At 38.5% G+C, this 22,791-nt stretch overlaps 1 protein-coding gene across 1 annotated transcript; it reads right to left on the bottom strand.

Annotated features, from left to right (window-relative positions):
* Positions 1-15: 15 nt before the first annotated feature.
* Positions 16-19,420, bottom strand: TMEM33 (transmembrane protein 33; the record flags this gene model as incomplete). Its single annotated transcript, XM_084233309.1, has 7 exons — positions 16-145; positions 4,483-4,566; positions 8,585-8,718; positions 9,957-10,024; positions 15,121-15,308; positions 15,761-15,855; positions 19,376-19,420. The coding sequence occupies 7 exons, from the start codon at positions 19,418-19,420 to the stop codon at positions 16-18; spliced, it is 744 nt and encodes a 247-aa protein (XP_084089435.1).
* Positions 19,421-22,791: the final 3,371 nt, after the last annotated feature.

The following is a 22,791-nucleotide window of genomic DNA, read 5'->3' on the forward strand; positions in this document are numbered from 1 at the left end:
TAGCTGGATGTTAAACTACGCAACTGTTGGAGCCAGTCTGCTTATAAAGGCAATGCTCTGGAGACAAAGTCTTCTCACAAACACAGGGCAAGCAGGTTTCATTATTATATGTTCAACAACAATCCTCAGTTCATTAAACAAGGTTCTGCAAGATAAAATAGTTTCTTTCAGAAACAAGGAAAAAGCAACATAGTGTAAAAGCAAATGCTAATGAAGGAATTTTCCACAATTATTAAAGAATCTGAAACTAAAGAAATAACTAGAATATGTTGTATGGAATGCGCAAATAAAATTCTCAAAGTAAATACATTTTTTTTGAGGAGAGGAGAATTAACAAAAGCATTAATAAATGATTATCTCAGAGTGCTGATTAGAAATGATTTGTCTTCTTTACAATCATTTTCACATTTAACTTAAGCAAGTTCAATGAGTTCTAAAAGAGTAAGAAAGTAATATGGACAACCCCAGCTACAATTCCTTAAATGAACACAGTGCTTCTTAGACCTTTCCTTATCTGTAAAAATAGGACTATATTTCATATTTTACACATCACACATATAATGTACAGGCTAGCAGAAACAAAACCATGCATTTTTGTACTGAAATTTATAAATGATCTGAAGAAGCACCAAGCGTAATTGTACCCATTCAGAATTTTCACCTTATGTTCTAATATATCTTGCATAAAGACACAAGTCCTGTTCTACCTTTCTGTATCTTCCTGTGTTATTTTTATGGTCAGTATTTTAATCTACTATTTAAAGTACTTTCACACAAAGACAGGAAGCAAATTTGGAAAGATGTATCTCCTTTCTATGTGACAGCCCCATCACTCACAACTCTCGGGTTCTCATGCTAGAAATCTAGAGCCCCTCTTTAACTCATTCTTCTTTCCCAAACCCAAAGTTCCTACCCTTCTAATATCTTCCAACTTATCCTTATACAGTTCTTTAATTCACACAGCTCTAAGTCCCTACAAAGCACATTTTCAATTCTTCATAAACTTGTTATCAACAACACAAATTCACTGTCTTCTGAAAAAGTGAATCTAATGAATAAAGCTAGAAAATAATAATAATAATAATAAAATAATAATAAATAATAATAAAATAACAATAATAATAATAATAAAATAATAATAATCTAGTCAAAGCCTTCAGGTTACAGATGAGGCCTTCTGACTCTATTACTGGCATAATTTAGCACAAATCACAGAATTCCTTCGGAGCAGTGGGGACAGAACTTTCAGGGATGATGAAAATGTCTTACTGTGCAGTCTAATACAGTGGCTATCAACCATACATGTCTTTTGACACTTGAAATGTGTGTCATGTGACTCTGGAAATGTGGTGAATGTGACTCAAGAACTGAGTTTTAAATTTTATGAACTGTCATTATCTAAAGTTTAAACAATGAAATGTGATAAGTGGCTGCAGTATTGTGGCAGCTCAGCTCTGATCAGTCTGCACTGGACATCTACAAAAGACGGAAACCTATCATTTGAGAATAAATAATATGATAGGTGAAAATGGTACAGGGTGGTGATACAGACTGTCTCAAAACCCTTTTAAAAAGTGTCGTGTTGAGGGACTCCCTCGTGGCGCAGGGGTTAAGACACAACCTATGAAGCAATCTGCAGCCACTGCAGCATGAGTTCGATTCCCAGCCGGCCAGGGAGAAACCCACTTGGCAGGACAGACCTCTCCTGTCTCACCTGCTGCTCCCCTCAGCAGTGTATTTCAGTCCGTCTGTCTGTTCTGTTCCCCGCTCTGTCTCTGGTGAATTCTCTCACCCCCTGCATCTCTGGCCTGTACCCCAATTCTTTTATAAAAATAAAAATAAATCTTTATTAAAAAAAAAGTGTCGTGTTGAAAACAGTTTTATAGCCTGTTTGATATTTACAAGCTCGAATATTTTCCATTACTTTGCTACTATTTTCTTGAAATATGTGCTTAAGGGAGATCTTTGAAGATATTTATTAGCACGTATTTGTTTTCCTGACCCACTGCTACCCTTTCTTTTCTGAACACATCTAAATTTCTATGTATATCAATCAGTATATATGTGGAGAAAATGTGAATGGAGTATACAAGAAAGCAGAAAAAATCTGCTGATGAAAAACAGATGTTAGGGCAGGTTGAAGGTAAGGTCTGACATGAATACATAAAATAGAAACGCAAAACTGAAGGTTTATTTGTAGCTAGGGACTCATTAAGAACCTACATCTGGGCCTCCCTGGTGGCGTAAGGGGTTAAGAACAGCACTATGAAGCAATCCGCGGCCTCTGCAGCATGAGTTCGATCCCCAGCTGGCCAGGGAGCAACCTCTCCTGCCTCGCCCGCTGCTCCCCTCAGCAGTGTTTCAGTCAGTCTGCCTGTTCTGTTTCATGCTCTGTCTCTGGTGAATCTTCTCACCCCCCCCCCATCTCTGGCCTGTACCCCAGCTCTTATATGCATAAATAAATATATCTTTAAAAAAAAAACCCCACATCTACCTAAGAAAACTTTAATTTAGATAGTATTGCAAAAAAGATGTTGTCTAAGAGAATAAAACATCCCTCCAAAGGAGAAAAATAAGAATCAACAAGAGCAAGAAAAACATTATTTATTAAGAACCTAATAGAATTTTAAGAACTTTAAAATAATTTTTTCATCACTGCCAGGTTTTCTCCTCTACCAACAAAGAAATTAAAATGGGGAAAAAATCGTCCAAAGTCATATATGTGGGAAATGATGAGCAGCATTCAGATTCAGTTATTTTTACTTTGCTTATGAAAGCACAATAGAGACAGCACTAATATACTCACTGGCTATTTGGCTGAATTCTAGTACATGAAGAATTTATTTTCTCTTGTAGCAAGCATTTTTTAAGATTGTATTTTGTTTTAACTGAACTTGGTTTACAACACCTTATATGATTCAGAGATAAGATTCACACCTGTTCAAATGGATGTTACCACACCATGTAAATTTATTTTAAACTTGAAAACAAAAATTTGGTATATTAATAACACTACTATTTGAATAGCATGGAACTATTAAAAACAGCTATTCAGGGTCTCCCTGGTGGCACCAGAGTTAATGTCTCAGCAATATCAAGCTATCGCCAGCCTCTGCAACACGATTTCAATTCCTGGTCAGGGAGCCCACCTACATGGCACAGCATACCTCTCTCACCCGCTGCTCCCCTCAGCAATGTATTTCAATAGATCTGCCTGTTATACTCCCCAACTCTCTCTCTGGCCTACACTCTAGTTCTTGTATGCACAAATACATAAAAACAAATCTTTTAAAAAGCTAGCTATTCAGTTTAATTATATTCCAATCTTTGAGATCAGAATACATAATTTAAGCCTCCATTCCAAAACATTAGAATAATTCACTAAAGTATTTCCCTGCTTCCTGATTTTCCACTCCAAACTATTCTGCATAAGACTATCAAAAGATTATCTTGTCAAAACCATAACTCCTCTACACCTGAAACAGTAAATTCTAAACTGCTTATCCAAAACCTCAAGAATTTTATGATATGGCTTCAATACATTTTTTAAATTTTAGCTCTAATCCCTCATACTATTTATTTATTTAGTTTTTAAAGAAACGATTTATTTATTTATTTATTTATACAAGCACTGGGTACAGTCAGAAGCAGAGGAGGGTGAGAGAATTCACCAGAGCCAGAGCGGGGAGCAGAGCAGGCAGAAGGACCAAAGAACACTGCTGATGGGAGCAGCGGGCGGCAGGAGAGGTCTGCGCACCATGCGGAACCCTCCTCCAGTGGCCGGGGAGCAGCCGGGGATCGAACCGGCGCTGCAGAGGCTGCGGGCACCTTCGCAACCCAGGGCTCAACCGCTGCGCTACCAGGGAGGCCCATCACTCATACTATTTAGAATCTCAAGACCCCTTCAACATGAGTTATATCTTCTTGCCTCTGAACTTGGGCTGTCTCACTATCTAAAATGTTTTTCCATGGTCTACTCGAAGGATTTAAATCATTCCAGAACAAATAAAAACCTCCATCTCATGAAATTTTCCTGGACTAGTGTATCTTCTAGCTCCATGATCCCTTCCTCCTGTGGATTACACTATTATGATACAGCAAATACAGGACAATTCATCATATACTGACTTGTATATACTGTATCATGAACTTCTGTTTCCTTCTTTCATCATCTGACATTTTTTTCTTTCAACTAGGAAAGTTCCTTGAGAATAGGACTTATGTCGTACACATCTTTAAAGTACTTAAGCTGTGGCACTATTTTAGAAATGGTCAAGATAATTCCAGTGTCAGTTTCTGAAAAGAAATAACAATCACTTTCTTATCAACCCTCCATAGTCCTAAGGCCTAAAACTGAAAGGTACAAAATACTACTTGCTTCCAAATTCTAAAATAAAACCTAATTTGTAACTCTAAAAAGTTATAAATACTGTATTTCACAATACCCTCAACAAAATAGATTTAAAGTAATTAACAGCTTACCGACAATACGGATTTCTTCGAGAGGAATAGCGAAGAGTAAGAAATCTATAATATATGAAAGGTTGGAGCAAACTTCCTTGACCACTGAAATAAACAAATACAGGGTAACAAATATACATTATCAATTTATGTGTACAGTCTCAAAACTTACAAGGCAATTTAACTGGAGAATGAGTATGTTTTCATTCATCAAATTTCTTGTCTAACAGAAGTTACTCTTAGAAAATAAATCTATAATTGTTGAACAGTAAAATGTGGCTGTGTAAATTTCTACAAACATATATTTATGTATCACTTTTTAAACTTTTAAAAATTACTAAATAAATCAGTGAATGTTATATAAATGATTACATAATAATCACTAATTGATAATTAAGTTTTAAAGCTTTATAAAATACTAAAATGAAAAATGGCTCAAATTATATAAACAAAAAAGTAACAAAATCACAAAGGCTCACTAATAAATTTAGATAGCCTATACTATTCTAAGATTTATTTATTTATGCATACAAGAACTGGGATATAGGCAAGAGGTGTGGGGGTGAGAGGATTCACCAGAGACAGTAGGGAACAGAACAGACAGACTGACTGAAATACACTGCTGAGGGGAGCAGCGAGCAAGGCAGGAGAGGTCTGCTGCGCCATGTGGGTTGCTCCCTGGCTGCATGGGGATCAAACTCATGCTGCAGAGGCTGCGGATTGCTTTATAGTGTGGTGCTTAACCCCTTGCGCCACCAGGGAGGCCCTACGAAATTTTTTTTTTCCAGTGAGAAGCACATTTATAATACCCCAAGAGTCATATATGTTTATAAAATTCTAAGTCTGAAATTCTCTCCAGGAAAAATTATCTGGATTAAGATATTCACTTATAACTACAAATAAAATGTAACAACTTAACATGGATAGTTAAGTAGCAGAGTTAAGCAAATCACACTGTGATTATTTAATGTAAATTCATTAACTGTGCAGTAGTATGCAACTATTCTAAAATCTTGATTATAATACAGGAACTGTGAAGAAAGCAGAATATAAAATTATATTTTAACACTATTTCTGCAGAAATACATTAAGATGTAAAAAGTGGAGGGCCTCCCTGGTGGCCTAGGAGTTAAGTCTCAGCGCTATCACCACCACAGTCTGAGTTCAATCCCCAGCTAGGAAGCTAACCCACATTTACTGCCGCAGACCTCTCCTGTCTTACCCACTGCTCCTCTTAGCAGTGTGTTTCAGTAAATTCTCCTGTTCTGCTCCCCACTGTGTCTCTGGTGAATCTTCTCCTCCCCTGCACCTCTGGCCTACACCCCAGTTCCTCTATGCAAATACATACATAAGTAAAATTATACAATTATTTAAAGTTTATATTTAATGAGAATAAATTAATCTATTTAAGGGAATAAATGACAAAATCCCCATGTAATTTAATAGAATACTAGAATCTCCATGTAGAGTAGTAGTTTTGGTATGTACCATTTTAACATTCACCAAGTTACATCAAACAAACCACAGAGCTTGGCATGAATCACCACCAAGAAAGAGAAAAATGAGTAAAGGTAAGAGAACAGTAAGTTCCTTTTACTAAGTAAAATTTTGAGTATCTGATCAGGATCACAAAAGAGAGAGATAAACTACCTTTTATTTTATTTTATTTATTTGTTTGTTTGTTTATACATGCACTGGGTACAGTCAGAAGTGCGGGAGGGTGAGAGAATTCACCAGAGCAAGAGCAGGGAGCAGAGCAGGCAGAAGGACCGAAGGACACTGCTGAGGGGAGCAGCGTCTGCGCGCCATGCGGGACCCTCCTCCGGTGACCGGGGAGCAGCCGGGGATTGAACCGGCGCTGCAGAGGCTGCGGGCAGCTTCGCAACCCAGCGCTCAACCACTGCGCCACCAGCCCTAAACTAAACTACCTTTTAAAGCAAACATTTTAGAGTGGAATAACTGACAAATACAGCTGAATCAAATCCCACATTCAACATTCATGGATTATAGCTGGAAGGATTTTAAGCTATTACTCCAACTACCACTAGGTTTTAAATGTGCAAAATCAAGGCTCAGAAGACTAAATTAAGGACAAATATTAACTAGAATCCAGATCCCTCACATTCAGTAATATCATTCCAGATTTCATCTAGATTATAATATCTAGTTTGGGGCTCTACAACTTGAAGCAACATGTGGGGATACTGTAGTTTCAGAGGAAAACATTCTTAAAAAGAATGGGGAAAATGCATTTATACTAATATGAAGACTGCCAAAGAAAGGAGTAACTATCAGGTATACAAAAAGCCTCACTAATTACTCAAGGCAATGAACATTAAAATGAAAGATTTCATTTACAAAATAAGTTTATTATAAATTAAAGATACGGAAATGAGATAAAGGCATTTTAGAGCACAATACTGCAAGGTCTACTAAATATAAAATACTTCTAGCTTAGACACAGCAAAATCAACTATGGTATCTGTCTTAGAGAAAACACTGCACAAAAATATAAGCAGACAGGTAAACAGCTGTTCACTGCCTCAGTATCTGGAAAAGTAAAAATGTGAAAAGTATGTCCAGAGCAGGGAATGGGTAATAAAATGCTACATACTAATACAATGAAACACAAAAAAAGCCATTAAGTGGAACAAAGCAGACTGCTATATGCCAACATAAATAGATCATAAAAACACTGTATGAGTGAAAAAAAAAAAAGCAAGATGCAGACAATTGATGCATTACAGTATTTTGATGTAAAAGCCAAAAAGAACAAAGCCCACATCCACAGTATTTATTTTCTATATATCTGTTTCAGTATTTTTAAAGGACTACATACATGTATACTTATCAAACTCTTCTGGAAAGAAGACAAAATTGCCACTAGGCTTCATAATCAAATGATATTTTAGCTTTTATCTGTAATACCTTATTATTTGTGAAACTAAAAGTCGAAAAAGCAGTAATATGAGCAGAACTGTAGTTGTAAAACTTAAATACAAGAGTATTGATGCAGAGGTGACTACTATTTTAATGTTCTATTTTTATTTATATATTTTTTAAAGATTTATTTATTTATGCATACAACAGCTGGGGTACAAGCCAAAGATCAGAGATGCGGGGGTGGGGGGGGCGGTGAGAGGATCCACCAGAGACAGCTGGGAACAGAACAGGCAGACTGACTGAAATACACTGCCGAGGGGGAGCAGCGGGGGAGACAGGAGAGGTCTGCCTCGCCATGTGGGTTTCTCTCTGGCTGGCCAGGGATCGAACTCTTGCTGCAGAGGCTGTGGATTGCTTCATAGTGCGGTGCTTAACCCCTAGTGCCACAAAGAGGCCCTTAATGTTCTAATTTTAAAAATAAAAGTTTTCTTTTTGTCAAGCATTATTTCTACAATTAAAATACAAAAATAGGGTCTCCCCGGTGGTGCAGCGGGTTGAACGCAGCAATGTGAAGCTGTCTGCAGCCTGTGCTGTCTGCAGCACTGGTTCATTCCTGGCCCACCAAGGAGATTCCCACATGGCAAGGCAGACCTCTCCTGTTTCGCCCACTGCTCCCCTTGGCAGTGTACTTCAGTCCTTCTGCTTGTTCTGCTCCCTGCTCTGTCTCTGGTGAATTCTCTCACCCTCCCTCGCCTCTGGCCTGTACCCCAGTGCTTGTATAAATAAATACATCTTAAAAAAAAAAAAAAAAAAACCACTGGAAAAAAAACAAAATAAAATAAAATAAAATGCAGAAATATATGGGGAGGTAGCAAGCAACATGAATTCCAGACTATAATCTTAAAAGATTTTTCTCTAATATAAGATTTTTCTCTGTAATAGCAGAATGTTTTAAACTAATCTTCCCAAGGTTCTTTGAAATACAGTAATTCTGAAATTAATTTTCAAAATGTCACATAATGAAACTCAAAGAACAGTAAGTAATACAAATTCCTAGATTTACTATTATGTCTCAGGTCCCTGCTCTAAAGTGGAAAGATGACCACTAAGGTCCTTTTACTGCTGTGTATCAGCACGTTACTTCAACAGATTTAAGGAGGATAAAATTCAAGTTAATATATTTATTATGTTCACTAACTTCATCATCAGCTTTCCCAAACAAACATATTTTAATTCTTACCTAAAAAGCATAAAAACTGTAGCAGGCATCAAGAAGATTTCATTACAAGCAATGAATTTCAGAATATTCTGCTGATTAGCACTTAATTTATCCAAAACAGATCTCAGCAAAGGTAAACTATTTGAACCTTTTGCCTAAAACATAAGGAAAAAAAGTTAGAAATTAAGCAGCATTTTTGATCACTCACATTCATTCTTTAGATGAATAGCATATCTAAAGGCACTATAACCAAAAGACCATTGGAAATGATGACAAAAACCTACAAACTAAAGACAGTATCTGGTATATTTTCCTCTTTATTGTATTTGTATATTTAAAAAATTAAAAAGAAAAACAACTTTAATAAGTCGTTTTCAAGCTTAATTTTTAAGAAAGATCACATTATCTTACCAAAAATGGCGGTTATTTCTATCAAAATATGACTACCCAGTAATACAATCAAACGTCTTTTGACTACTTAGCTAACCAAAGGTAAAACTTAGGAGTACAATCAAACAACAACAACAAAAAAAAACACCACTAAGAATAAAGAAAAAGGTGAATTCAAGGCAAAATTTGGATATTTTAATTCAAATTTCAGTTCATATGCAGTCAATTTGCCTGGCACAGTGACGTGAAGAGAAATGTTAGTAAAGCAGCCGTTCTGAATGTAAGTCCAAAAGAAGCGAGTACACTACTTACTGGTAGTTAAATATTGACAGAAAAAGAGATCTCTGGCAATGTATGAAACTTATTTATTTAAAGTCAAAGTTTTTTTTTTTTAAATAAAGATATTATTTCACATCTCATAAATTCCTCTGGGAACTGGCAGGTAATTTTACAACTCTTCCTTTTGTTCATATTTTTTTTTTTTTTATAGGGGCATGCTTTATTTATTTGTTTGCTGGTTTGTTTGTTTGTTTTATTTATACATGCACTGGGTACAGTCAGAAGTGCGGGAGGGTGAGAGAATTCACCAGAGCCAGAGCGGGGAGCAGAGCAGGCAGAAGGACCGAAGTACACTGCTGAGGGGAGCAGCGGGCGGCAGGAGAGGTCTGCACGCCATGTGGGACCCTCCTCCGGTGGCCGGGGAGCAGCCGGGGATCGAACCGGCGCCGCAGAGACCGCGCGCAGTTTCGCAACCCAGCGCTCAACCGCTGCGCCACCGGGGAGGCCCACTGGCAGGTAATTTTATAACTACAAAATGTACTGCTTTGTGAAACTCCAACAACAAAAAATTCTAAACTTTCAAATCTCTAAATAATTTAGAACAGTTTCTAAAAAGTAATGGAACCTTTTGTGACAAATGCCAAAATGTCTTAGAACTCAAATTCATGTCAATTGTATAAATCAGGAGTCAAAAAAAAAGAAAAAACAACATAGTTTTACTTACATCAAGAACCTTTTTTGTGTATGTGGCAGCATGAAGCAAAGAAAATAACAAGACTGGAAAAATACTCACTGAAGAAAACAATTAAGGAAAACACATAAAATTCATCAAGTACTTTGCAAAACACTTTACACGTTAAGTCCAAATAAACAGGTATGAAATGGCATCAGTTAAACTGAACTCAGAGATGGCTTTTGACATACTTTACAACCAAATGAAACGTTTATAATCTGTAAAGGCAAAAATGAACTATTCATTTTCTAAAGCTCAAGAGTTCTTTTTATGATGGAAATACTAAAGATTTTTTTCATTTATTTTTATTAGATAATAAAATACTGTAAGCCTTTCTTAAATTAAACAGAAACCTAAACCACCTCAAAGAGTTAGTTAATACAGCTTTTAACCCCACAATGGCTGTCCTAGTGAGAACTAACTTAGCTTTCAAGTACAAAGACAGTCTTTTGCACTGCTTTCATCATGTCAGCTGCTTAGGAAAGTGTGGACTAATAGTTTAAAGAGTCGTTCCCACATTTTCCTCAGCTAAAGATCCTTCATTTCCTTCCTACAAGGGCCTCATTATTTTGGGTACTGTACCTATCAGGTTGTCATAGTCCTCAATTATACAAACAAAAGAGAAGTTTTATACTTGGGTTTGTGTATAGTCAATTAAAAGTATCATCAGTTTAATTACAAACATATGCAAAGGATCCTTACATTTTGAATTGAACTGTTTGGTTTTATGTCACGGACACAACATTTTTATTCAACTTTCTAAAAAAACAGTGAGAAGACCCTATTTACCCCAATACCTGCCAGGTTAGGAAAAACAAAAAATTTGTCAAGTACTTACATGAAATAGCACAGATTGTTAATCAATCATGAATGACACAAAATATACTTGTCCTGAAAATATTAGCAGTTTCTAAGAAACAAACAATTACATTTCTGGGCACTGACTGAAAATCTGGTGTGACACAATGTGAGTACTAAATTCATTATAACCTAACTCATTTAGGATTTAAAATTTTCTAACTTCCAATTGGTGAGCAAGAAAGATATTGACCTACATCCAAATATCAGAAGAATCCTAACTCTGTACTGAAGTTCTCCAAATTAATAACTTGTCCAATTCTTCCCTGCCATTCATAAGAATGAAAAAAAATGTTAAATTCCTGAATATAATTTTTTTTTAATAGAGGCATGTTTTATTTATTTGTTTGTTTGTTTGTTTGTTTATACATGCACTGGGTACAGTCAGAAGCGCAGGAGGGTGAGAGAGTTCACCAGAGCCAGAGCAGGGAGCAGAGCAGGCAGAAGGACCGAAGTACACTGCTGAGGGGAGCAGAGGGCGGCAGGAAAGGTCTGCGCGCCATGCGGGACCCTCCTCCAGTGGTCAGGGAGCAGCCAGGGAACGAACCAGCGCCGCAGAGGCCGCGGGCAGCCTTGCAACCCAGCGCTCAACCGCTGCGCCACCAGGGAGGCCGTGAATATAATTTTTATTCATTGTATCAATATATTACACAAAACACAGCACATATAATATATACTAACATCACATATTACATATAACATACAAATTAAGCAATTTCATACTTATTAATTAATCATGAATTCCTTTGAAACTGATGAAAGCTACAACCCTTTTCTCTCTAAGGACACTGTAAGACTCTGTTCCTTCTTAAATAATTCAACTTAAGCTTTGACACACATCCTCAATTGACACCTGATTCAATGAAGAGGCAATGTCAGGTCAAAATCTGGATTCTAGTCCAGGTTCTGACACTACATTTCTCTAGGCCAAGTTTCATCTTCTATGGAAAGAATACATAGTAGTCAAAGTTAAAGATTTCTAATGAGTTTTTTACTTCTAACATTCTATAGTTCAAAATATTTGATGGGCCTCCCTGGTGGCGGAGGCAGTTGAGCACAGCGCTGTGAGGCTGTCCGCAGCCTCTGCAGTGCCGGTTCGATCCCCACTGGCCTCAGAGCAACCCACATGGCAAGCAGACCTCTCCTGTCTCCCCTGCTGCTCCCATCAGCAGTGTATTTCCGTCAGTCTGCCTGTTCTGTTCCCCGCCGCGCATCTGTACCCCTGATCTTGTATAAATTAAAAAAAAAAAAATTGATAAGAGATTCATAATTTTAGTTTTCAATGTCACTTTTAAACTACCCAAAAACATAAGGGATATAAAGTCTACAGTTTAAACCCTAAGCACCTATCACTGTTACAGCAAGTACAATTTGTCACCTTTGTAAGAGCAAAGATCAGAACACAACTTAGTAACAGGACTCTGGGCTCACTTTTATTTATTACCATAATACTCAACTACTTCAGGAATCAAATTAGTATTTCTAGCCAATTACTACTTTACATTATTCTCACCACTTCTACTTGCTCCCTTTCCCCTCTCCCCCCATAAAAATTTAAGGGATATGAGACACTTAATCTTCAATATTTCCCATAGAGGAGCTAGCAAATAATCAATTGCACAAAAGGGCAGAGACACTGTCTTCACTGAACAAGAGTCTCATTTCGTACCATCTAAAACATAAATTCAACAAATCTCACTGACCACCTATTCTGTGCTATACACTGACCTGGTAGTCAGTCTTGATATATTCAATTTGCTCTATATTAATTATCTGTAAAACAGTTTCTATCATTTCTGCTTCTCGCTGATGAAACTTTAGGCTACTCAACAGTAGAACCAGCAACCTGTGCAAAATATCCATTATTATCACAGAAAAGCAAGAATTTTAATACTGGTACTATAAAGGGCCTAAATGAACAGGATTGACAAAATGGCAATCCAATGATAGAGATTATCTAGTGAATTTTACCTAAAAACTAACATATACAAATTAGGATGAGACATTACAGACCTAATCATGCACTGAAATGAAAAAAAAAAATTTAGCTTTGCATTACAAACCATTTATTTTTTCTTCATAGAGCAAGGAATTTAAGCATCTCCAAATACTGTTATAGATAAGCAGAACTACCAGGTATGTCTAGGTACAGACATAGCTATGTCTAGGTTTAAATGTTTTTAAACTACATTTAAGTACTACTCACCCATTAACTGCAGATTAGATAGACCTTGTCAGCATTACTACTTACTAACCAATGTTTTATCAGGCAAATTATTTTAAAATCTTTGAGTCTCGGGTCTCCCTGGTGGCAGAAGGGTTAGTCTCAGTACTATCAAGCTACAGCCAGCCACTTGCAGCAAGAGTTCGATCCTGGCCCAGGGAGCTAACCCACATAGTGCAGCAGACCTCTCCTATCTGGCCCACTGCTCCTCTCAGCAGTTATTTCAATAGATCTGCCTGTTCTGCTTCCCACTCTGTCTCTGGTGAAACTCTCACCTCCCATACCTATGGCCTATACCCTAGTTCTTGTATGCATAAATAAATGGTTTTTTTTTTTTTTTAAAGATTTATTTTTACACAAGAACCAGGGTACAGGCCAGATGCACAGGAGGGTGAGAAGATTCACCAGAGACAGTGGGGAACAGAACAGGCAGACTGACTGAAATACTGCTGAGGGGAGCAGCGGGCGAGACAGGAGAAGTCTGCTTCGTCATGTGGGACCCTCGCCTGCCGGCTGGGATCAAACCAGCGCTGCAGAGGCTGCGGACATCTTCACAGCAGCACTCAAATGCCTGCACTACCAGGGAGACCCATAAATAAATCTTAAAAAAAATAAATAAATAAAGTCCTTGAGTCTCAAAAATATGATGCTCACTGATTATTTTTTTTCAGAGTGTGGCAAGAATTAAATATGTCAAATTCACAAATACTTGCAAAACTAGTGTCCAAAAATTTGTTTCCTCCTATTCCTTTATTTAAAAGAAAAGTCTATTATTTTAAAGGTATTATTTAAAATTTAATATTTTGGGGCATCCCTGATGTAGTAGGGGTTAAGTCTCAGCACTATCACCATGTGGGGCTGAGTTCCATCTCCAGCCAGGGGGCTAAGCAATATATGGTGCAGCAGACATCTCCTGTCTTGCCTGATGCTCCCTTCAGCAGTATATTTCAGTAGATCTGCCTGTTCTGCTCCCCACTCTGTCTCTGATGAATCCTCTCACTCCCTCGCACCTCTGGCCTATACCCCAGTTCTTGTATGCAAAAACAAATCTTTAAAAAACAAATCTTTAAAAAAATTTCATAAAGTAAAAATAATGCAGTAGGCATTATTTTGTCTTAAAGACCAATTTTATTGTACTTTTCATTATGTGTAGTTGTATCACAGATACTAAAAAATTCTTGAACAGTACTTTCCAAAGCCCAAATACTTTCCTGAGGGATGACCCACCAGGGAGAAAAAACAGATTAATTTAGGAAACACTAGTAATTCTTCTATTCTCACAAAATATATTAGCATATCAAAGGTCTTATAATAAAGAAACCTATTAATATTATTTAACCCATTGCTTTCCAAACCTACCGAACTATAGACCTCCCTGCATGCAGCAGCCTGCCCCCCTCCACCCTCCCTCTTCCTCTTTAGGACACCTATTATCATTTCCCACAACATCATTTTTTAAATGTATAAACCTAAAACTCCAAATATGTTATTTAATTATCATTAGTTCCAGTGATTTTCCACTTGTCCTTATTTTCTACCCAATCCACTGCAAACACTGATTGCTTGTTAATTACTCCATTCTCTGCTTAAATAATTTACTTTGTGATGAATCTCATTTCTAGCTCACTTTAAAAGAGCTAAGGATTTCTCTTTAAAGCTATACATCTGACACTTTCCCAAAGATGTCAATCAAATGAAAGAAAATTTTATTTTTTTATTTTAACATTTATCATTTTTTACTCAAATTTTAGAAAATTTTAAAATTAAGTACTGCAGGGGCTTGTTTTTTTAATCTGAATTTTAAAATATCCACTGCTAATAGAGAAGCTTACCTGCAGTAAGAACAAAGATAAGTTTAAAATTCCCATATCAGTTCTTTAAAATGTAGATTTCACACTTTAGGTTCAAAAATTCTTATACTACTGCATCTTCATTCAAATGAAGTATCAACAAACCAACTCAGGATTCATGAATGCCCTCATTATCAAACTCTTCCTATTGCAAAAAATAATCAGAAAAAAATTCCAAGCGCTCAGTAGGCAATTTCACTGTCAAATAAGTATAAAAGGATACTTGTTACGGGGTAGGAATTGACGAAGATGAGTGAATACAAAAGGTAGTGGCAGCTGTCTTCTAACAAAGCTTGCGCCAGGAATGCTCTGCTTAACTGGAAGTGCGGTAATCTTTGGTGCAATCTCAGAGCACTGGTAAGAGCGTTTGCCAGCAAAGCACGTTGGTAAAAGTTTGCTGCTTCATGTAACCTAAAATTATCAGAGGAGAGGTTATCATGAGACATAAACAACTACCATGTTTCTTCCTCCTTTGTGAATTGCATCATAATTGCACAACACCTAAATCTACTACTTGTCAATAGAAAAAAGTACTTGGACCTCCTTAGAAGCATCACTTCATCTATCTACCCTACTGAATTTTATAAAGCATTCTGCTTACTAAGTTAAAAAGTCAAAAATGCAAAAAATATGAATCCATCTCATTCTCACACATCTAGTTTTCTTCAGATTTTCAATTTCATGTTAGTTTTCATAAGCAGATGATATATACTACCCCTCAGTTGGTAATATTATTAGGCTATTAACGCCTTAAGGATGAGACATGTTTTATTTGTCCCAGTCCCCTTAACAGTTGCACTTAAAAGGTATTCCATTAAAAAACTGAACAATTAATATCAAGCACAGAAAAATATAATACATACCCAAGAAGTGGCAGAACAAACAAAGCAGAGCAGTAAACTGTGAACAAGCGAGACAGCCACATAGCTGTGTCCAGTTTATTGGTCATCATGAATTGCTAAATTTAAAAAAGATAAAAAAAGGTTGCCATAACTAAACATGGAAATTATTTTTAAAGATGATGATTATGTATGTTATGTTATTTTTTTAAAAAAAGATTTATTTATTTATACAAGAACTGGGGTATAGGTCAGAGGCGTGGGAGGGTGAGAGAATTCACCAGAGAGCGGGGAGCAGAACAGGCAGGCAGACCTAAGACACTGCTGAGGGGAGCAGAGGGAGAGGCAGGAGAGGTCTGCCACACCATGTGGGTTTCTCCCTGGCTGGCTGGGAATAGAACCTGCGCTGTAGAGGCCGCAGACAGCTTCACAGCGCAGCTCTCAACCTGCTGCGCCACCGGGGAGGCCCTATTTATGTTATTTCTATTCAAAATGTTTTAATGGGACCTCCCTGGTGGTGCAAGGGCTTAACACGCAACCTATGAAGCAGTCCACAGCCTCTGCAGCACGAGTTCAATCTAATTAGGAAAGAAAAATCTAATTAGGAAAGAAAAATCTGAACACAAATTTAAGTACAACTATCATAGTCCTTAAACACTTGTAATACTGGCATTTCATCTATTTTAAAGTTTTTTATTAAATTTATTTATGTATACAAGAGCTGGGGTATAGACCAGAGGTACGGGGGCAGGGGGCAGGGGGCAGGGGGCAGGGGGCGCACGAGAGGATTCACCAGAGACAGAGTGGGGAGCAGAACAGGCAGATCCACTGAAATACACTGCTGAGGGGAGCAATGGGAGAGACAGGAGGGCTCTGTTGCGCCATGTGGGCTAGCTCCCTGGTAGGGGATCGAACTAGTGCTGTGGTGGCTGCTGATAGCTTCATAGTGCTGAGATTTAACCCCTTGTGCCACCAGGGAGGCCCCACTTCATCTATTTTAAAAGAACATTAAATAAGAACTAATTGCTCCCTAGAGAACCACAATGCCTATTCTTAGAAAGTCTTAAATTCAAATAGGTAATTCTCAGATCCGAATAAAAAGGCATCAAATAAAAGGCATCATACAAAGTCAGTTTGGTTTAAATAAACGTCACAAAGAAGACAAGTAGTCATTTAATATTAATCACTATGGCCAATGGCTGATTTGCCTATGCAGACACAAGAGTCCAGCATATCATAGTGTTCAAAACAAAGCTTTTCGGTGTTAAAATAGCACCTGCCTCTCAGATTTCATGACTTTCTTATTCATCCAGAAGCTACCCCATAAGTCTTACCCCTAGTTTCAGTGACTCTAGATTAAACTTCCACAGTGGGGACCTTCCTGGTGGCACAAGGGGTTAAGTCACAGCACTAAGAAGCTATCAGCAGCCACTGCAGAACTAGTTCGATCCCTGCCCAGGGAGCTAACCCACCTGGCACAGTAGACCTCTCCTGTCTCACCAGCTGCTCCCCTCAGCAGTTTATTTCAGTCAATCCGCCTGTTCTGTTTCCCACTGTCTCTGGTGAGTCCTCTCATCCCCATACCTCTGGCCTCTACCTCAGTTCTTGTATGCATAAATAAATAAATCTTTAAAAAAAAAAAATACCTACGTATATAAAACAAAAATTTCACAAAACCAATCATTACCGTGTGTGGATTTTGGTATTTTATTCTATTTAATGTTTTACTTAAGTATTTAAGTAAATACTTAAGTATTTTCACCAGAGTAATTTGAGAACTCACCAACAAGTCTTACTTAACCTGGAGTCTAAAAACACTGCACTAAGCAATCTAGTGTATCTTCTGAAAAAAGGAACTTAAAACTTCTAGGAAAAAAATCCAAGTACATTTTAAAATTCAAGAATGTTTAATGCATGTCTTTTAAAACAGTGCTCACAATAATACAAGTCATTAGAGAAATATGCTTCTGTTTTTTCTGTATCCAAACCTACTATGATGTGAATTCTCTATATTAAATGATAACTAATAGTCAAGTGAAAGGATGAATCTAATTTAATATGCTCAGTTTCTCTATAGTCAGACTCTCCATCAGTCTGAAACTCTAATTTTAGACCATTTCCTTTTAAGACTTGTTTAAGATGTTCATTTTGTGATAAATCATGGAGCCATGTGTCTCATTTCATACACTTTTACACATATTACACAATAAAAAAGGTTTACAAAATGTATTGGTTTACATTTGAACTCAATTGCCCCAACATGTTATAAATGGTTCTGGGGGAAAAAAAAAAATCAGTGGTTTATTGTGTGGAAAACTATTCAGTTTCAAATATCCAGCCATAGAATACATAGTAATTACAAAGGCAAAAGAGATAAAAATAATAGAGTAATTAGTGAACACTACCTTAAGGAAATCATCAAACTTGGTATCGCCAAAGATGGGCTAAAATAACACAAATACTTTCTGACAGATAATGTACTAAGAAGGACAAACTAGCCATTATTCCTAGGAAATCTTCCTACCGATGTAATATAGACTATCACCTCCTATGCAATATTTAACCTGAATTTAGTCATCAGGGGATAAAGATCTGACAACTTCCACAAAAAAAGCCTAGACTCCAGAAAGACAAAATGAGAAGAGGGCAAAGGAACTAGCAGATTTAAAGAAACTAAAAGTCAATAACGGCAATGCATGCTTTTTGAATGAGTCCTGGAAAGGATGAAGCAGCTTTAAAGGACAATTGAGGAAATTTGAATATGGATTGTACATTAAGTAATAACATATATCAATGTCAAATCTCCCAAATTTAACTCCAAAATGATAGCAATGACTGCACTGTGATCATGTTATCACATAGAATACTTCAGTATCTGTGGTTTAACTATCATTAAGAATGTAACTAGGGGCCTCCCTGGTGGTGCAAGGAGTTAAGACACATCCTATGAAACTATCAGCAGCCACTGCAGCAGGAGTTCAATCCTCTGCCAGGGAGCTATCCACGTGGCGCCGCAGACCTCTCCTGTCTTGCCTGCTGCTCCCCTCAGCAGAATATTGCAGTCTGCCTGTTCTGTTCCCCACTCTGTCTCTGGTGAATCCTCTCACCCCCCACACCTCTGGCCTGTACCCCAGTTCTTGTATGCATGAATAAATCTTTTTTAAAAAGCCTTAGAGAAGAATATAAAATATACAGAAGCATGAAAAAAAGAATGAGTGCTCTCCTTCCTTTTCATATTTCTGCACTGTGGCATAGCATGGGGCAAAAACGTGTTCTCTGCCTGCCCGCCTGAGCGGAATGAGGCGCGTGTCATGACACAACCTCAAGTGACTGTTCAACCTTGGGACCTAGGACAATCAGAGACCGAAGAGTAGGGAGCGGCAAGAAGGCCCAAATTCTAAGGCATACAGGTGAGAGCCACCTGCTTCAGGTTGGCTCGTGGCAGCTTCTGAAAGACAAACTTGAAACTCCATCTACCTCCTCGCTCACGATCTCCCCGCCACCTGCCTCCCACCAATCACTAATCCCACTCTTAAAAGCACCCAGCTTCTGCAACACCCCAAATCCGACTAGCAAACCCCCAGCTCCTTTCTAACTCTCAGAGCAAAGCAAACCACACGACCCTGCAGACTCACTCACCACCGCGCCCGCCCCTTGGGGGCCGTTTGGGGTCGTATCAGCCATGGAGGACTCACACGCGCTTCTGGGAAGCTGCAACCGGGCAAGAAGAAAGAAGGGCTGTCAGCGCCGAGACCACGACTCGGGCAACCGGTCTCCCACCCGGGCCTCCACCCGCGCGCCCCGCCGGAACCCCGAGCCTCCGCAGAAATAAGCCTTTCCCACCTCGGTGCACTGGGCTGCGCTCGGGACACCCGTACTGGCCTGGAAATACCTGTCCCGCACCGAGCTCAAAGCTGGGTTTCTAGAAAGACCCAAGTGAAGGCGGAGCCTCGGAGCAAGGCCCAACACAGCCGACCCAATGCCGCCTGCTCCTGGGTTCCCCGAACCGGAAATGCTTCTTTCACTTCCTTGGGGAAGAGGCGGTGACGTGCGGGGGCAGAGGGCGCGGTGCTTGATGGGAAATGTAGTTTTTCCTGTCTACATTGCACTGTTCGGAGGAAGTCTGACAGGGCAAATTTTCTCTCCTTTGTAGCTCACAGAAGGCTGTTCCTTTCCATGTCCAAGCCACGAAATCTCTACTTAGGAATAGAGAAACCTCAGAAAAGTCTTCTTTGCTGTTTTCCTTTAGAGATCGCTAAGCCCTAGTGGTTTCAGTCAATATTGTTGTTAGGGGGACAGGATGTCCTGAGCAAACTCCATATAGGTTTTGTGGACTCCACCCCAACTCTAGACCAAAGCCATCAAGACACTGGGAATGACAAAGCCCATCATCACCAAAGGGAGGGTTGCTGGAACCTGAGGGTGGGGTTAAGCTGCCAGGTATGGTTTAAAACCAGACATGTGGGCCTTGGGTCTGGCTGTTGGCCCCAGGGCTCTTGGCTCTTCGCCAGCTGTCAGCGCCCCACTGGAATTCCAGGTGGGCGGAGCAGGTAGGACACATTCATGAGGTGCTCTTCCTTTTTTCTCCCTGAGTTATTCATTTCTTCATTTTCCTTTTCTTTTGTAAATAAACCATTTATTAACCGTTTGTGTGTGCCTGTAGTTGAGTATTAGTATGGCCCCTCAGTGAGTCTGCAGGGTCGTGTGGCTAAGCGCAGGGGTGAGGACCCACAGTCAGGCAACCTGTTTTATATAGGAGTTGCTCTGTAATATTATGTTTAATTTCTATCCATGTTCATACACCTAGATGTACTTCATTTATTCTAATAAGTGCTGTGTCCTATAGAACTATTATCTAGTTATGAATTGCCAAAATTAATTTATCATAATGATGGGCTTTTAGTTTTTCACCTTTAAAATCAATCTGCAATGAACAACTTTACATGGGAGTTTATCTAGGGTAAACATTTGGAAGTAAAATGGGTGGGTCATAAGGTATAGTCACTTTGCATATTAAAGTCATTTGATTCCCTAAATAATTCTGCTTGGTGTCTGAGAATATCTCTAATCTCTGCCAGCATTTTTTATTTTTACTTCTCACCGATCTCATGTGTAGTAAATGGATATTGTTTTATTTTTATATATATTTTTTACATCATTCTTCATTTTTGTACAATGTATGCTTTCTCATTGAAATGAATATTGTTTTAAATGACATTTTCTTGGGCCTCCCCGGTGGCGCAGCGGTTGAGTGCTGGGTTGCGAAGCTGCCCGCGGCCTCTGCGGCGCCGGTTCTATCCCCGGCTGCTCCCCGGCCACCGGAGGAGGGTCCCACATGGCGCGCAGACCTCTCCTGCCGCCTGCTGCTCCCCTCAGCAGTGTACTTCAGTCCTTCTGCCTGCTCTGTTCTCCGCTCTGGCTCTGGTGAATTCTCTCACCCTCCCGCGCTTCTGACTGTCCCCAGTGCATGTATAAACAAAAACAAAGAAAGAAAGAAAGAAAGAAAGAAAACATGCCTCTATATAAAAATAAATAAATAAATAAATGACATTTTCCTGAGTAGCAGTGAGGTTAAGCAGCTTTTCATATCACTGGACATTCGGGTTTTCTCTTCTGTTGTCTCTTTTTCTATTGAGTTCATTGTCTTTTATTATTATCCATTACTATTGGTTTATTAAAAATTAATGTTTAAATGGTAAAGTTATGTTTTGACACTAGTCCTTTGTTATGAGTTGAAAAGCTTCTTTTCCCTTTTAAAGTTGAATTAAAATAATAAATGAAGCGACCTCCCTGTTGGCACAGTGGTTCGGTTCTATGTTCTCATTTCAGTTTCCTTCTGAGCTGACTTCATTGTCAAACTGATTTCCCCTCAACTGAGTGGGTATTCACCAAGTTAGCAAGACTGTTGGATAAAAAGTGCTTGTTGCCTAATACTTTCAAATAATGATTCACTTGGTTCTCAGTTGGTCAAACCTGATCCCATAAACTTTTTTTTTAATTAATTAATTTATTTATACAAGAACCAGGATACAGGCTAGATTCGCGGAAGGGTGAGAGGATTCACCAGAGACAGGACGGGGAACAGAACAGGCAGATTGACGAAATACACTGCTGAGGGGAGCAGCAGGTGCGACAGGAGAGGTCTGCTGTGCCATGTGGGACCCTCTCCGGCCGGCAGGGATAGAACCGGCACTGCAGAGGCTGCGGACAGCTTCACAGTGCTGCTCTCAACCACCTGCGCCACCAAGAAGTCATTGAGACAGGTGGGCCAAGCCTGGGTCAAATTTACACATTCTTGTGTGAATGGAGGGTAGTAAGAGAAATATGTACAGAATCAGCTTCATCTGAAACGCTTTAGTGTGTTATGAAAAAAATTTGTTATGGCTGCCAGGAGATCAAATACAATATAATTCTACTTCAATCATCATTATTTATCTGATCCTTTTTACAGTTGTTTTCTTTCTTAATGTCTGTCAATTTCTGCTTGATAAGAGTTTGCACAGGCTAAGGGTGAATTGCTAAGTGTTACCCAGTTTAATTTAAGGAGAGAAATTATGCTGTAACACAAACTTTGAAGTTGCAGCAGTTGGCCACAAAAGGCCATTATTCCTTTTGGTTAGAAATTGGCTGATGGAACCAGAATTGATTCCAGAGTTATTGATGAATTGGCTCTTCCCAGTTTCCAAGGGGGATTCTACTGAGCCATCAAGTCATCAATTTGCTCATTTCTGCTTCCCTCAGTGATTAATGATCCTGTGGTTAGATAGTGCATATTTGCAATTGCTAAGTGCTGAGTCATTCATCTAATAAGGAATACATTCTTACTTTCATTTGCTGCCCAAAAAGTAAGTTCCATGAGCTGTGCAGCTATAGAACGAGTATAAGGTTTCTGTTGCGCATATGCCTTACACTAGGCTATTTTAAAACTGTGTAAATTATAGATAACTGATAGAAATGACACTAATTCTTAATCTGTTATGTTAGTTTTCTATTGCTGCTTTAAAACTTTACCATAAATTGGTGACTTTTTTTAAAAAGATTTATTTATTTTTATA

Source organism: Talpa europaea (genome assembly GCF_964194135.1).
Source record: "Talpa europaea genome assembly, chromosome: 5".
Classification (NCBI taxonomy): domain Eukaryota; kingdom Metazoa; phylum Chordata; class Mammalia; order Eulipotyphla; family Talpidae; genus Talpa; species Talpa europaea.